Source organism: Trematomus bernacchii, unplaced genomic scaffold, assembly GCF_902827165.1.
Source record: "Trematomus bernacchii unplaced genomic scaffold, fTreBer1.1, whole genome shotgun sequence".
Classification (NCBI taxonomy): domain Eukaryota; kingdom Metazoa; phylum Chordata; class Actinopteri; order Perciformes; family Nototheniidae; genus Trematomus; species Trematomus bernacchii.
The window spans coordinates 11,205,354-11,220,702 of record NW_022988050.1 but is presented as its reverse complement, the minus strand read 5'-3'; the positions used below and the strand labels follow the sequence as shown (position 1 = coordinate 11,220,702).

At 41.1% G+C, this 15,349-nt stretch overlaps 1 protein-coding gene and 4 non-coding genes across 5 annotated transcripts in view; all 5 read right to left on the bottom strand.

Moving 5' to 3' along the window:
* The window catches only part of trnar-ccu, a 73-nt gene extending 53 nt beyond the window's left edge, over nucleotides 1-20 (bottom strand). The window contains exon 1 of the tRNA in view: nucleotides 1-20. This exon is cut by the window's left edge and continues 53 nt beyond it. This is a non-coding gene — a tRNA (tRNA-Arg).
* A 1,296-nt stretch (nucleotides 21-1,316) lies between these two features.
* trnar-ccu lies at nucleotides 1,317-1,389 on the bottom strand. Its single transcript has one exon. It is a non-coding gene; the product is annotated as a tRNA-Arg (tRNA).
* Nucleotides 1,390-1,635: 246 nt separating this feature from the next.
* trnar-ccu lies at nucleotides 1,636-1,708 on the bottom strand. Its single transcript has one exon. It is a non-coding gene; the product is annotated as a tRNA-Arg (tRNA).
* Nucleotides 1,709-3,038: 1,330 nt separating this feature from the next.
* On the bottom strand, nucleotides 3,039-3,111 carry trnar-ccg. The gene has a single exon. It is a non-coding gene; the product is annotated as a tRNA-Arg (tRNA).
* A 4,508-nt stretch (nucleotides 3,112-7,619) lies between these two features.
* LOC117473449 (glutamate receptor ionotropic, NMDA 2C-like) overlaps nucleotides 7,620-15,349 on the bottom strand; it is a 41,535-nt gene continuing 33,805 nt past the window's right edge. The window contains exons 13-16 of the mRNA XM_034119029.1: nucleotides 13,702-13,862; nucleotides 12,985-13,172; nucleotides 11,414-11,646; nucleotides 7,620-10,079 (exon numbers count right to left, since the gene is read on the bottom strand). Coding sequence (XP_033974920.1) covers nucleotides 8,550-10,079; nucleotides 11,414-11,646; nucleotides 12,985-13,172; nucleotides 13,702-13,862 — 2,112 coding nt within the window. The 3' untranslated portion in view covers nucleotides 7,620-8,549. The remainder of the gene's footprint in view (nucleotides 10,080-11,413; nucleotides 11,647-12,984; nucleotides 13,173-13,701; nucleotides 13,863-15,349) is intronic.

Here is a 15,349-nt window from a genome sequence, read left to right as displayed (position 1 = left end):
GTCCATTAGGCCACTGGGGCCAAATTCTTTTCAACAAATATGACAAAAAACGACAATGTATACTGAGTAGAAAAATATCCAAAATAAATCTACATATGTCAAAAGTCTAGGAGAAACATCATGGTAAAAACCCGGCAATACAATAGACATGCCTATGGGAGAACGTGTCCTCTTGCAGAAGGCCATTTTTCATGAAGGGTGTGAGTTCAAACCATTGACAATGGGTCCTTCTCAGGTCGACTATTTTCATTTCCTCGGTCCTCGGTCCTCGGTATCACCGGAAGTTGATTTGTCTGCGCCATCTTGAGTAGCGTCCCATGGCTCTTATTTCTGCCGGAGGATCGAGGAGCGAGGAGCGATAATGGAGGAGCGATAACCGAGGAACCACCAGACCATCCTCCGGTGAAATCCTCAGATACTCTCCCCGCCCCCTTACTGTGTATCGCTCACTGATTGGACGATGCAGCGCATGCACTGATCTTATGCTTCTTGACATGAGAGCAGTTTCCCAGCGGAGTGAAGAAAACACATGAAACTCACGGGACTCACTCCTCAGTTTATACTGTGTTTTGTTTCAATTAATGCATCATTCAGTTACAAATATGTGATATATCTGAACAACAAAGTGGTCAAAAATTATTTTATTCATTTATTGGAAACATTTTCATGATCGCTTTTTCGTTTTACATTTTCATTTATTGTCATTTCCATTCAGTCAGTCATTAAGTGCTATTTAACATGTTAATTTGCTACATATCCACACAAACAAAGTGTGCAATCCAATGATTAATGAATGTTAATCTAACTGGGTTTTGATAGATAACATATCTCTTTTTCTTCTCTGAATTATTTTATTTCTATTGTGCACTCTAATCAATATTAATCCAACTATTGTTCGTTTATACATTTTAAGAATGGCGTTTATCTTTTTTGAGAATGAGTTCTTATTTGATTTGATGTATTTGGGTCTACAACAGATGATACAAATGTTTGTGTCAGTAAATGTGTACTAACAGAGGCGGGGGTGTTTGTGAAAATAACGGGGACAGAGCTGCTGTCAGACGAACAGCTGTGCGGCGTCATCACAAACGGACGTCGCTTCACGTGACGCTCCGGAGGAAAGGACGTCCCATTGCTCTTAAAACTCATTTCCCTGCTTCTTGTGGTTTCCTTGCGTCTCTCCATGCTTCCCTGGTGGGAGGGACTAAACGCAGGGAAACGACGCAAGTGAGGGACGCAAGGATTCCATTTAATCGACCTGAGAAGGACCCAATGTGAAACGCACTAAACCCTTCATCACAGTTATACAAAGCAATCACCCCAGATGGGACTCAAACCCACAATCCCTGGCTTAGGAGGCCAGTGCCTTGTCCATTAGGCCACTGGGGCAAAAATCTTTTCACCAAATATGACAAAAAACGACAATGTATACTTTGTAGAAAAATATCCCAAATAAAAACTACATTCCTGAAAGGTTTTGGAGAAACATCATAGTATATTCCATGCGATAACATAGATGTTCCTATTGGAGAATGTATCCTCTTGCACAAGGTCACTTTTACTGAAGGGTGTGCTTTAAAACCTCTGAGTAGCTGGCAATTATTAAACTAATGCATCACAGTTATACAACGCAATCACCCCAGATGGGACTCGAACCCACAATCCCTGGCTTAGGAGGCCAGTGCCTTGTCCATTAGGCGACTGGGGCCAAAATATTTGCACCAAATATGACAAAAAACGACGATGTATACTGAGTAGAGAAATATCCGAAATAAAATCTACATTCTTGAAAGGTTTAGGAGATACATCATGAGGCTCGTCTCAATACCCCTCCTCGACTCCTCTCTCCCCGTCCTCCGGGACTTGACCCGGAAATCGATCAAGACACGCCATGTTGAAGGACGTCCCAATAGCTGAAATGCACACGGAGGAGTCGAGGAGGAGTGAGGGAGGAGGAGGGGTGCGGGAGGAGACAAAAGGGAGGATACACGAGAGCAGACTACGCGGAAGTGTTTTCCCTACTCGCGTATAAAAGCTAGATCTTGATAAATAACAATTATTTGTTTTGTTTTGTGTTAAAATATTGAGAAGTTAAATTATTTAAAATGCAGTCCTGAATGTGGGTTTGTGGTGAATGTGGGGATCTACAGGACACACATGTTCAGAGTAAAGGCTTTCACATTATTATAATTATAATTGTATTGAAATGTACATTTTACACCACAACGGAACACAAAAGCAGGACCAACAATCATACATTGAATTCCTTGACTAACAAGAGAAAGATTCATCATTTAAATACATATTTAACAACAAATGGGCCGGTTCTAAAGGGTTATTCAGTTAAACCCGATGAGAGGGGATACAGCTGTGCACATGTCATCATTAACAGACGTCGTTTAAGAGTGACGTTTGAGTGAACGAGGACATCCCAATTAATACCTGAGGACTCCTCTGTCCTCGCGTCACCTCCTCGTGTCTCTCGCTCGCATCTTACGGAGGCGGAGCTAAGACGCAAGGAAGGGACGGGAGTGAGGGAAAGGAGGAGTCGAGGAGGGGTATTGAGATGAGGCTCCTGTATAATCCATGCGATAACATCGATGTTCCTATTGGAGAATATATCCTCTTGCACAAGGTCACTTTAACTGAAGGGTGTGCTTTAAACCCTCTGAGTAGCTGGCACTTATTAAACCCTTGCATCACAGTTATACAAAGCAATCACCCCAGATGGGACTCGAACGCACAATCCCTGGTTTAGGAGGCCAGTGCCTTGTCCATTAGGCCACTGGGGCGAAAATATTTGCACTAAATATGACAAAAAACGACAATGTATACTGTGTAGAAAAATATCCAAAATAAAGACTACATATTTCAAAAGTTTAGGATACCAAATTATGGAATAATTAATGCAAAACATAGATGTTCCTATTGGAGAATGTATCCTCTTGCACAAGGTCACTTTAACTGAAGGGTGTGCTTTAAAACCTCTGAGTAGCTGGCACTTATTAAACCCCTGCATCACAGTTATACAAAGCAATCACCCCAGATGGGACTCGAACCCACAATCCCTGGCTTCGGAGGCCAGTGCCTTGTCCATTAGGCCACTGGGGCCAAAATATTTGCACCAAATATGACAAACAACGCCAATGTATACTTTGCAGAAAAATATCCAAAATAAAATCTACATTCGTGAAATGTTTAGGAGAAACATCATGGTAAAATCCCTGAAATACCATAGACATGCATATGGGAGAACGTGTCCTCTTGCACAAGGTACATTTTACTGAAGGGTTTGAGTTCAAACCTCTGACTAGGACAAACGTATCAAAACCCTGCATCACAGTTATACAAAGCAATCACCTCAGATGGGACTTGAACCCACAATCCCTGGCTTAGGAGGCCACTGGCTTGTAGGCCACTGGGGGCAAAAATATTTGCACCAAATATGAGAAAAAATGTCAATGTATACTGTGTAGAAAAATATCCAAAATAAAAACATTTGTCAGAAGTTTAGGAAAAAACAGCATGGTATATTATGTCCAAAAACGTGAAAATATTAACAACATGGTATTGTATGTGTAAAACATCAGAACAATAGACATTGTATAGTAGGTCGAACATTTCAGTGAAAAAAATAGTATAGTATGTCAAAAATATCAGGAACAAATATAAATTATATTATAAATTAAATAACAAATATATTAAATATATTATAGCATGTAGAAGATACTTATACATATAACAAATAACATAGGATTTCATCCTGAAAATATTTTAAAAAAGACACAGCACAATATGTTTAAAATATCATTAAAAAACAACATAGTATAGTATATCAAAAATATCAAATATAAGGACATTTATAGTATTTTGAAATTGTTAGAAAATATGTATAGTATAATCTGCTGAAATGCATAGTATAGAATGTCAAAAATATCACATAACAAAAAAAAACACATAATAGTATCGTATATTGAAAAACTCAGATCTTGGTTTGTCACAAATCTCAGAAAATATCAAATATGTCATCAGCATAGTCTTGTTGCACGAGCATAATACTTCACTTGTTGTCCCTGCAATGTAACTGCTTTTATTCACAAAACTGCTGTCAAGCCATCTCCCTGAAATGTAACTACTGTATGTCTTGTAGTTGGATATTTATGTACAGTTTACTTTAATATCTCCTTCTCCCATTCACTTGTGACACTATGTTGGAAATGTCTCTGCACATTTTAGGGATAGACTGCATGTGTGAAAGGAACTTCATTCGTGTTTTTTGGGGACAATGAATGGCAGTAATACCTTAAAGGTCACATATTATGCAAAATCCACTTTTTCATGTCTTTTATACTTAAACATGTGTTCCCTCTGTGTAAAGAGATTCTGAACGTTTCGGGGGAAAAGATTCCCTCACTTTTTGTCCTGATCCATTTATATAAAAACCCTTGAAACACTTTATGATGTCATAACGATTTTTTGGCTTCTGTAACCATTAGCCAATCACCAACCAAGTTAAAACCCCCCACCTTATCACCTGAATCTCCACCTAGAGCACCATTGTGTTTTTTTTAACCAAATATCTTGCAGAGGGGTGTTGGGAGTGGCACCTTATTTTCATCTAAAGTAAAAGTCAGAGAATCAGCACTTTTGAAACAGGGCTGAAACAGAGGGATGGGATGCTTCAATGCATGATCTGTTTGGTATTTCGAGCCAAACACTTCAGAGACATGTTTTGTATATATCTGAGAAATATAATATATTGATGAAAAACATTACAATAGGGGACCTTTAAGATATTTCAGTCTTGGCAACGTCGACGGTTGCCTCATGAATGGCTGGAATAGCAGGATTTATCAATCATAAATAAACACTTATAATAGGAATGTTCATGAATTTAAAACACAGACATATTATAGATACATGTGACAGCTGGACATAAAGACCCAGCTGTAGACAGTGGTTCCAGTCTAATGGCTGTAAAAATGAATGACTTCCTCTTCTAACCTGGAGCAGCAGGGATAAGCTCCACAGGATGATTAGTATGTAATAGAGGGGGAAACCACAGTTCATGAATGCATCCTCTTCCAGGTGCCACATGGAAATACTTTATTTTCTTGTCATTATGACAATGAAACATATATATTAAACATGCAGAATGCCTTCAACCTCGACTGTCATCATTTGTACTGCTTCATATTATAGCCTGTTTAAATACTGTGTGCATACAGGGTATGGTTGTGGTTGTAAGGAAATACTTACAGAAGTGCTCAAGGGAGCTCACAATAAACCAAGTCATTCTTTCTGTTGGTAAGTTATTTATAAATAGGGTCTCATTTTGTCTTTACCTTTAGCTCTTGATATACATAGTGCATTCATTTCATCTTTGAATATGAGTGTGTGGTTATTTTAAAAGACCAATCAGTTCTGAAAATATGAAGTTGGGTGTTATGTCACTTTCCTTTACCCTGTTACAATGTTAGAGGAGTTTGTTATATTTAATCTTACCTCTATAAATAGCAGGTTTAAAAATATTCAGAACTGTTTCATTTGTATAACAGTTCAGTCTATGTTTCTCACCACTAAAAGCAGAAGATGTCAATAGTGTTGACCCATTTTACTCGATAGAAATGTGCTTTGTAGGGTAGACTGAGACCGTCCCTTTTTTACCATACATTCCTTCCTGCCATCCACAAAAAGATACAAAATCCACTTGTTCCAGGCAGGGTATATCTGGGCTGTATGTTGGGCCAACAATGATGTCTTGATAACCAAGACATGCTGAGCCCCTTTCTGCTCTTCAGGGATGAAAATAAGTCCAATTACCTTGAACTAAAATAAAATATAGGATCAGTAGCAGCGGAGGATTAAATTAATATTAGGATCCAATCTAAGGCAATGCTCCAGTAACAAAGCAGAGAGTAATGGAAAAATCTAAGCGCTCAATGTTTGGACTCTCCGACATTACTCATCTGGCCTATTGAATGGAGTCTTATCTCGTCATGACAACAGCATACAGAGATTGAGAGTAATTGCCATGGCAACAGGTCACCTTGGAATAGTAGCTTATCTTTCCTTAAACTTGCTTCAGGCGAGCGCTGACGGAAGTTTAAGGATACGTCCTCACTGCTGCTCTGTCAGGTTCAACAAGCCTGACAGAAATCTTGTTAAAAGTTCAAAAGATTTCAAGTAAAAGAATAACACTTTCACCACTTGGTGCAATCTCTTTTTTCTGTCAGTCGCCAGCTGACATGTGAACCAAACCCCAGAAGCATATTCCTCCAGGATGCTGCAGCAGATGACTGACCTCCATATGACGAGACTGGAGAAGAGGGCTTTGATCATCATCCAGACCATCATTTTCAAGTACTGTGCCACTTTATGATTTCCATCCATCTCTTCAATCCAAGAAGATCCATACCCCTCACAACTGTGTGGTAAATAAAAAGCTGCAGACAAAAGATCGTTAGGGTTAGCTTAGCTTAGCATAAAGACTGGAAACAAGGGGGAAACAGTTAGGCTCGCTCTGCCTAAAATTCACCTTCTAGCACATTAAAGGTAGGGTAGGTAAGTTTGAGAGACCAGCTCGAGATACACTTTTTGTTATATTCCATGGAATGCTCTTAACATCCCGATAGCAATGAATATCTTAAGTGCTTTGACAAAAAATCCATAAAAAAAATTAATCTGTGGAAGCCGTAATACTGTAAAAAGCACGACCAATCATTTTAGCCGGCCCGGCTAAAATAACTGGATGGCCTACCTGCCTGTCAGCCTTCCATCTGTGCACAGACTTATCTCGTGCCCTCATTGGTCATGTGCGCGTTCGTGTGTGTTGGAGGAGGGGCTTTATAAGGAAGTGGCAGATTTTCTCCGGTTGTGTATTTTCAAATTCTAGCGATCTCGAGCCGGTTTCTCAAACTTACCTACCCTACCTTTAACAGTGTATCAAGTGTGTTTCATCTGTACAAAAGTCCCACACAAAGACTTCCATCTGTTAACTAGCTGTAGCTTCAAAATTACAACACAGACATTGGGGTGGTAACAATTGTTCCCATCTAAAAAGTAAATACATGTTTTTCCCAAAGCGTCGGACTGTTGCTTTAAGACTATGAGTTTTCTTAAAGTAATATGTATCTCTACAAAGTAGGTATAGACCAAAAGATAAAGGCTCCACAAAGAAGAGGCACATGTGCATGTTCATCCAAAAAGGCTCTTTAATTGGTCTGAGTGATTCATTACAGGGTGAGGGAGCTAGGTAATATAGATACTAGAATAGCTTTCATTACCTCATTCAAATCTGATCATTTAAAAGTAAGAGGGGTTGGGAAAAACAAGGATGACAGGGGAATATAAAAGAGTGGAAATGAGAAAAAGATGAAAATCGTAATATAGGCCAACTGATAGAGTTAATACAGTGATGACAAATATTAAAGTAAATCGGCAATAACCTTACAAAAATGAAAATTGTGCTAAAATGTGATTAGAAATGTTTAAAGAGTGACAATAAATTCCTATCATATGTAGAATACATGAATATGACACTAACCAGTCTCAAATAAGACTTCTCTATATTGATATATTATTTAAATGATTTATTTTTATTGTGAGGCCCTTTGTGATGTTGTGCTGTACTGCAGCCTCCTACTGAAATTCAGTGAGGAACACAAATCCATGGTTTAACACACCAAGTGCTGGTCAGTGCTTTCCCAATACCTTCATCATTTTACAGATTGTGTTCATATGGACTGCTTTCACAAAGTCACTGCTACCTCTCATTATTCCCTATATATGACGACTTGAAGAAGGGTTTAGCTCCATAATATTATACATATTTTAAGAAGTCACCTGAAATGTTAACAGATGACTCAAAAATAAATGAATTCTAGAAAACTACGGTTTTCCCGTGTCTTTGTCAAGTTTTTGTTTCCTTAATGTGTTATTTTGGAATTAAACTCTTCACATGTTCATCTTCACAATGTTTTGCTACAGTGGCTGCTTGTTTTTGGTGGCGGTATTCACAATCACAATCCCTTATTCCCTTCACTATTTCACCCTTGTTGTAAACAGTTAATCTACTTAACAACAACCAAGACTGAATCCCAACCACCCACAATAAAATATGTACAACATACACATGGCATGAAAACTCTGGTTATAGATTAACCATGCGCCAACACCCTGGACTGTTGTAAATCTTAGTGCACATTGAAGCACAGAAAACACAAGCATTGTAGGAAAGTAGCAAGTACGTAAAACCTGCCCACCCACAGCTTTACACAACTGTCTCAAGGTTAAATTGGTACTGTGCAGTTTTCTTATCTTATTGTAGTATACATCAAAAAAGTCCTAAACATCTGTAAAATCTGCTGACCCAAACTTCTATTCTTTACCACACAAAGTCACATAAAAAATCAACAATTACTTCAAGTTATAACTTTTCCACTTTTCATATATCTTAGCACTTCCCCCTCTCAACAGTGGCCATCTTTAAGAGTCCTGTTCTCTGATATTCCACAGTATCCATCTTCTAAGGTTCTTTTGGTTTCCCATTAGACCTCAGACTCAAGACTGGAAACCCGCCGCCAAGGACGAAGTACGCAGGGGCTCCCCGCAGGCTGACCCCCTGCTCGCTGACCTGCTAGGGCCTCTGATCCAGTCTGGGATCCCTGATAGATGCCATAGGCTCCGTATAGACTGTCCTGGTACAGCAGAGCCCGCTGGCTTCCACATCTCCCATCACCACAAGTCAGCAGCTGGCACACTGGGCTGCTGGAGGCCTGGCTGTGGTGCTGAAGGTCTAGGGGGCCGTGGTAGAGCGGTAGTCCAGGGTATGAGTTCAGGTAGTGGGCATATTGTCTGCTAAGCAAGCTGGTGGCTCTGCGTACCATCCCCCGCCCTAAACCACTGCCATGTCGCACTGCCTCTCCGTATGTCGGGAGGTGGGCGGAGTGGGAGTAGCGCAGCCTCTGGCCCTTACGCCCATTAGGCCTCCTATGGTCCTCCCTTATGTGGAGGTAGGCCTGGTTCCGTGGGAGGCACAGGTTGTTTCGAAGTTGGGCAGGGTTGTAGGGCTTTGCAGGTGCGGTCTGAGGAAGCATGCATGGGAACAGGTCCGGCAGGGCAGACTGCGATTGGCTGGACAGGGATGACAGGGATTCCTCCATCTGACGCATCTGCTCGCTGCCCCACGTTGCTTTAAGGAATGAGGGGCGGCGGTGCCTTCGTCTACCTCTGAGCACCATGTCCTCCGGGGGCCAGGAGCCGTAGTTCTCTACCCGCGGACACTTCACCTCCTCTGAGTAGATGCAGTCAACGCTGGGGGCGGAGATGTGGTTTTCTTGGAGGTGGTTGGCTTTGAGCTCACTCAGATAGACGGGGCTTATGTTGCTCTTTTCCTGGTCCCTGTGTTTTCTCCCCTCTACATTCCCATCCTCACACTGGAAACTTTTAGATCTTCTTTTCCGTCTGGAGAAGCCCGCATGGACTTGCTGGTTTTGATGCGTGGAGACCGGGTGAGATGCGTAGATGTCAGGTAGTTGGAGATCATTGTAGGGGATGAAGGGTGAGTGAGGATGGGGGTCTACATAGAGTCTACCTGTGGTCTGGTAGTGGTGTGGGTGCTGATGAGGGAGTGGTTCACCCATAGCCAGATGGGGGCTACTGAGGCTGGACACAGGAAGTGGCCGGTCATACAGACATGAAGAAGAGCGAGTTGGGAGCGTGTAGCGTAGTGGCGTTGGCCTGGTCACACCCCTCTGGAGTTTCAGAGAGGTAACAGCGGTCAAAGGTGGGGTTAGTGGGCAGTGATTCTCCGTAATATAGGCAAATCCTCCTGGTACAGTCTCCGTGGCGACTTGTGGAATACGAACAGGCAAGCTGCCGCCATGACGACTCAAATGCTCTATGGTCTTGGTGGCGTGGTCCAGAGACGTCTCAACATTGGCAGTGGAGACCAGGTCCTTGGCAGTGCGAAGCATCTTAAGCATGTTTTGTTGAGCGTAGTTGGAGGTTAGGTCAGGTTTGGCCAAACCAGATGAACGCCCAGGTTCCTCTACTCCCTTGAAACAACTATAAATACCCTGAGAGACGAAACAGAATGATAAAGAAAGAAAGAGGATGGAACAAGAGGTGGAAAACAGACAAGAGAAAAAGAAGTAGAGTATAAATCCCCTTATTATTTGGAATTAAATCAATAGTTAGCTACAAACAGTTTAACCTCGAATCAACCTAGCACTCCTCAGGGGACAATTTCACAGAATAAATTTCAACCAATTTGTGCGTTTCAAAGTTACGTTCCACCTCCTAACTAATAAAAACCCCACTAGCAGTTTAATAAAAAACTGATTTCATTAATATCTCATTTCATCACTGAGGCACTTAGTCACAAATGTATTATGCATTCTCCCGGGAGTCAAAGAAAAACAGTTTAAGCTGAGGGGATTGCTTCACACACACACACACACACACACACACACACACACACACACACACACACACACACACACACACACACACACACACACACACACACACACACACACACACACACACACACACACACACACACACACACACACACACACACACCACCTATAACAGCATAGACAAACGCAGATCCAAATCCCATGACTGCTCTCTGCTTACAGTTGGCTGGGAGATCCTGAAAGAGACACATTTAATTTGGCCCTTGGGGCCACCCCGCACGGATTAATGATCAGATAGTCATTTGGCAGTTAATCTGATAAATCCCCGATCCAGGCACAATAGTGTAATTACACAGTAAAGGAGCACAGAGGCTGGTTTCCGTAGACATTTCCCTGGCTGCATCTTCAGTCAGAGCTTTTTATGCCTCAATGGCCACAGTCCCAAACAACGGCATCAACAAACCGGGCACTGATTAAGGCTAATTGCAAATTAACATTGAGCAATTTGAGTTAAATGCTAAGAGTAAACACCAGAATTAGTGCTTCTTTTCTGTACCATTTATCTCTCCTCTCCCCTCTTATTTTTAATAACGATGCAGTGATATTTTAGCTAATATTTTAACAAGGCCTGCTAATGATACAATGTAATGACATGCAAATACACATACATTTGCACTTATTCATCATCACATAAAATCCACTTAATTTAAAACAACATATCACTGCAAACAAGCAACCACTTAACAGTAAAAAATAATCAACCAGCCAATCTTTCAATCACTCAACAGAGCTGTTACTTAACCAATCCAATTTCAGCCAGCCAATACGCTTTTCACAAACTAAATAACCACTTTAGGAATCAGTAATCAGTCATTTCTCCCCATGACCAAGCACTCAAAATCAAACCAACCGGTACTCCATAAGACGACAAGCTACCCAAGTGAGAAAAGAAAATCTTATCAATCAAATGACTTATTTGCATATCTCACCCTACTGATGGCCAACATGTAGTCAAGTTTGCGAGACTTGCGGAGGGAGTGTCTCAGTTTCCAGTAGAGCAAGTGTTCCCAGGCAAAGACCAGCATGCTGAGGCCCATGGCCACGAGCAGCATGTAGAAGACTCCCGCCATGTTGTCAATGTCCAGCTTGCTGCTCATCACTTCGTTCTTCTCGTTCTGACAGATGCCCGACAACCACACCGTCTCCAAGCGCTGCGTGTCTCCTGGAGGGAAGTAGGTTTATAAGAGTAGAGGGGGGAGAAGAAAAAGTATATGAGATGACTGGTCAGAGTCATAAGGAGTAAGATATATGATAGCTTACAATCAAGATGAATATCGTGAAGATCATGGGTAATATTGGGTATTATTTCATATCGGGGGCTAAAATCCTTGTAGTGGCTTGAGTGGCAGCCATCTTCTTATTTGTTTTTTCTATTTTTTTTCTGTGTTGATCCAACCCTGGTATCCCCCATATCAACATCCAAGTCATAAGTATGACTTAGAAACACAGAAAATATCAAAAAATATGCACATGGGCCTATGTAATAGGGAAAACTGATGTATCGACCATGTACAGTGTTTTTTCTTTCAAACTAAATCATTCATACAACAGTATTCAATTGTCTGATGATAGGAACGCTTTTGCTTCACTACCTTCCATGAGGTCAGGTGACAAAATTGGCGAGACTTGGGCAGATAAGACACATTCAGTTCTGCTCTTTTTCCTGCTCCATTGTCAGAACACTGCGGGACTTCAACTGTACACAAACTGCACAAAATGACCTACAAGTCCAATAATGCAATAACCCTCAAACTAAAGCTAAAAGTCAGTACTTCAACATTATCAACCTGACTGATCCATATTCTGCCATTTGGGGAATTGTGTATAAAATGATTGCAAAAACATATATAATTTGTACTTGAAAAGGGTCTTTCTGGCTGCACACTACAATGAAGTGTAGAGGAATCCCAACACACAAACAAAGCACATTTTAAATGAGAATAATTTACAGCACTTGAACACCATTTCCTCAAGCTTTCATTGCCCCATAAGCTATTCCTCCAGCCCTCTGAACAGGTGGCCACCTCTTGAGCTGCGTTCTCCACAGCGGCATTCAGGGAGCAAGGCCTATTTTCCCTCTCAGTCAGCATATGGTGATCATCAAGACACCTTTTCTTAAATCATCCCTGAAAGCTCGGCAAGAGTGTGTGGGGTGCTCTTAAGCTCCCAGAGGAGCGGAGGATATTAATTCCACCCTCATGGTGAGCGTGTTTGTGTATATATAGGTAGGAAGCAAACGGGTGTGTTTGTGTGTAATGGAGATAATCGTATCTCTAACTCTCCCTGCTGTTCTCCAGGATATTAACTCTTCCCTGTAAGCCCACTTCCCTGCTGACACAGGAAACGCTGAACTGGACTGAAGCCAGTTCAACAGATCACATACAGAGTGTCAGCCAGAGAAGAACAACACAAACAGATAAAATACTGCAAAGTGTACAGTGTGTTCAGAGAGTGTGTTCAGTCAAGGATTGTGTATTATATATTGTAAGGTATGGATCACCGTCTCCAAGGAACTGCAGCAGAGCCAGGTCAATAAGACGTTTCCAGCGGGAGTCCTTCTGCAGAGCGATGCCGTATCCTGTGGTGGCAAATACTTTCCCGCTGCCGATGGTCACCAGCTTGCAGCCCTCGTCCTTCCCGGCCATGTAGTTCAAAACGGCAGCGTCGTAGATGAAAGCGTCCAGTTTCCTGCATCACAATAACACGTCTTTATCTGAGAAAAGGTTTAGCTCCTAAAAAGTGTAATAGTTTCTTACACACATGTTAGATTTGTATGTCTGTCCTAAAGAAGTCTTCAGTATTAGTGGTTTTATACTCAAACCATTCAATACAAATGGTGTATACCTATGCTCTGGGGACCATGAATGCGAGAGGTTTTACTGAGTGTACAAAATGTTTAATGCTCAATATGGTTCAAATAACTTCAAATGTTTTCAACTGGTTATAAGTGAAGATTTCATGTTTGACAGCTCTTTTTTTATACAAAGTAAACTGCACTAGGCTTGATTTCTTTTCATCTAAAAATACACCCATCAAATCGGCCTGTTCACAAATAAATGCTACATCACAAAGGACATCAAATCTCTGTTGCGTCACCCAAATGATTATCATAATGACTTGTGATATGTGTCTCAGATCTTCCCTAGCAGGAGGGTCATTTAAAAATAGCCTCTTATCTTAATTGTGTAACAAAGTTCAAAAGTAAGTAAAACTGTACCCAGTTTTCAGGCTTTCTAGAGCTTCTTCCACCCCCTTCTGGTTGTATTTCATCATGTGCATGTGCATGTCGGGGTAGTTGCTGCGGATGTTCCTCTCTGTGCTCCCGTTCGGGACCGTCCCAAAGCGAAAAGGAGGATAATGCTCATGTGGTTTCTGGAACTGTAGGAAGACACGGGATGAGAGGAAAGGAAAGGGGGGAGAAGATATGAGAGATGAGGAGAAGGAGACACGAAAATAGAGGGAAGTAAGAGAAGAAGTTTGGTAGGGACAAGGGGGGGGGAGAGACAGAAGGGAGTGAGGATAAAATGAAAGGAGAGGAGAGGAGAGAGACTGAAGGGAGCGATAGCAGAATAGGGGAAGATGGGGGCAAGAAGAAGAGGACATAAAAGAAGGCATAACAAGAGGAACAGGGGAGGAAACAGAGGAGAAGAAGGACAGAGGGTAGAATAGGGATAAGTAAAGAGTCAGAGAGCAAAGAACGAAAGACGAAAAAGGATAAGAGAGGAGAAAAAGGAGAAAGGAAAGGAAAGTAGAAGAGGAGAAAAAGGAGAAAGGAAAGGAAAGTAGAAGAGGAGAAAAAGATGAGGTGAGTGGAAGAAAAAGGAAAAAAGAAAAGAAGAAAGGCAAATAAAGAGGAAAGGTAATCAGAAGAGATGAGAAAATATAATGAAGGCAAGGAGAAGATGATAAATGAATAAAGGAAAGAAGAAGAGGAAGAGAGGAGGAAAGGGGAAAGAAAAAGAAAATGGAGAAAATACGAATAAAAAGGAAAGCAAAGAAGAAAGCAAAACACAGAAGAGCAAAAACGGGACCGGAATGAAGAAATGGTTTGGAGAGGAGTAAAGAGGACGAGGGACTACTCAGTTAAATGAAATCCATTTTAGAGTCAGTCCATTGTTTTTCCCATGGGTGATTTAATCAGCAGCCAAACTCAATGCTGTTTGAATGGCCAGTACACCGTTCAGCTCACCTCCGTTTGATTACATCTGATCAGTACACACATCTGTTTGAATCATTTTACTGCCAACAGATGATCCTAATCCACTCAATCTGTACCCGATTGAAGCTGCATTTCACGAGCTGACGTATTAATGCAGGATGAAGCACAAATACGTCTGTTAGAGCTCAATTAGACTGTAAACAGGAAAGATCTATTCATCTTGTATGCGGCGTTGACCTTTTGAGCCGTGCGAAAATGAATGGGCCAATCAAAACTGTGAGTTTGTGAGTGGGTGTGTGCATGTGAGTTCTATAATCACTCTTCAGCTGCAACTCTAATGGATTTAGTTGAGATTCTATACATCTTTTTGTTTTTTGATAATTAGCTGTCCTAACATTTAAGCAAACGTCAGATGTGAGAATAGAAGGATGAGTCCTATTTTTTCACATCTATCTTATTACAATACTCACTTCAAGATTTTAACAATGACAATATTATTGTAATTGTCCCTGCTCCTGGCGGGAAAGGGAATTCTTGAAAAAGGAAATTCAATGTAAGTGATGGGGGAACAAATTAAGTGGATATCTGTCAGTCTTTATTGAACATAAATACTGCGTTGTGTTGGGATCGCGCTACCACGGCTTTTTTAACTGCATTATCAATAGATTTTTAGACAAATTATTTAAATTCTCATTTCTAAATACGT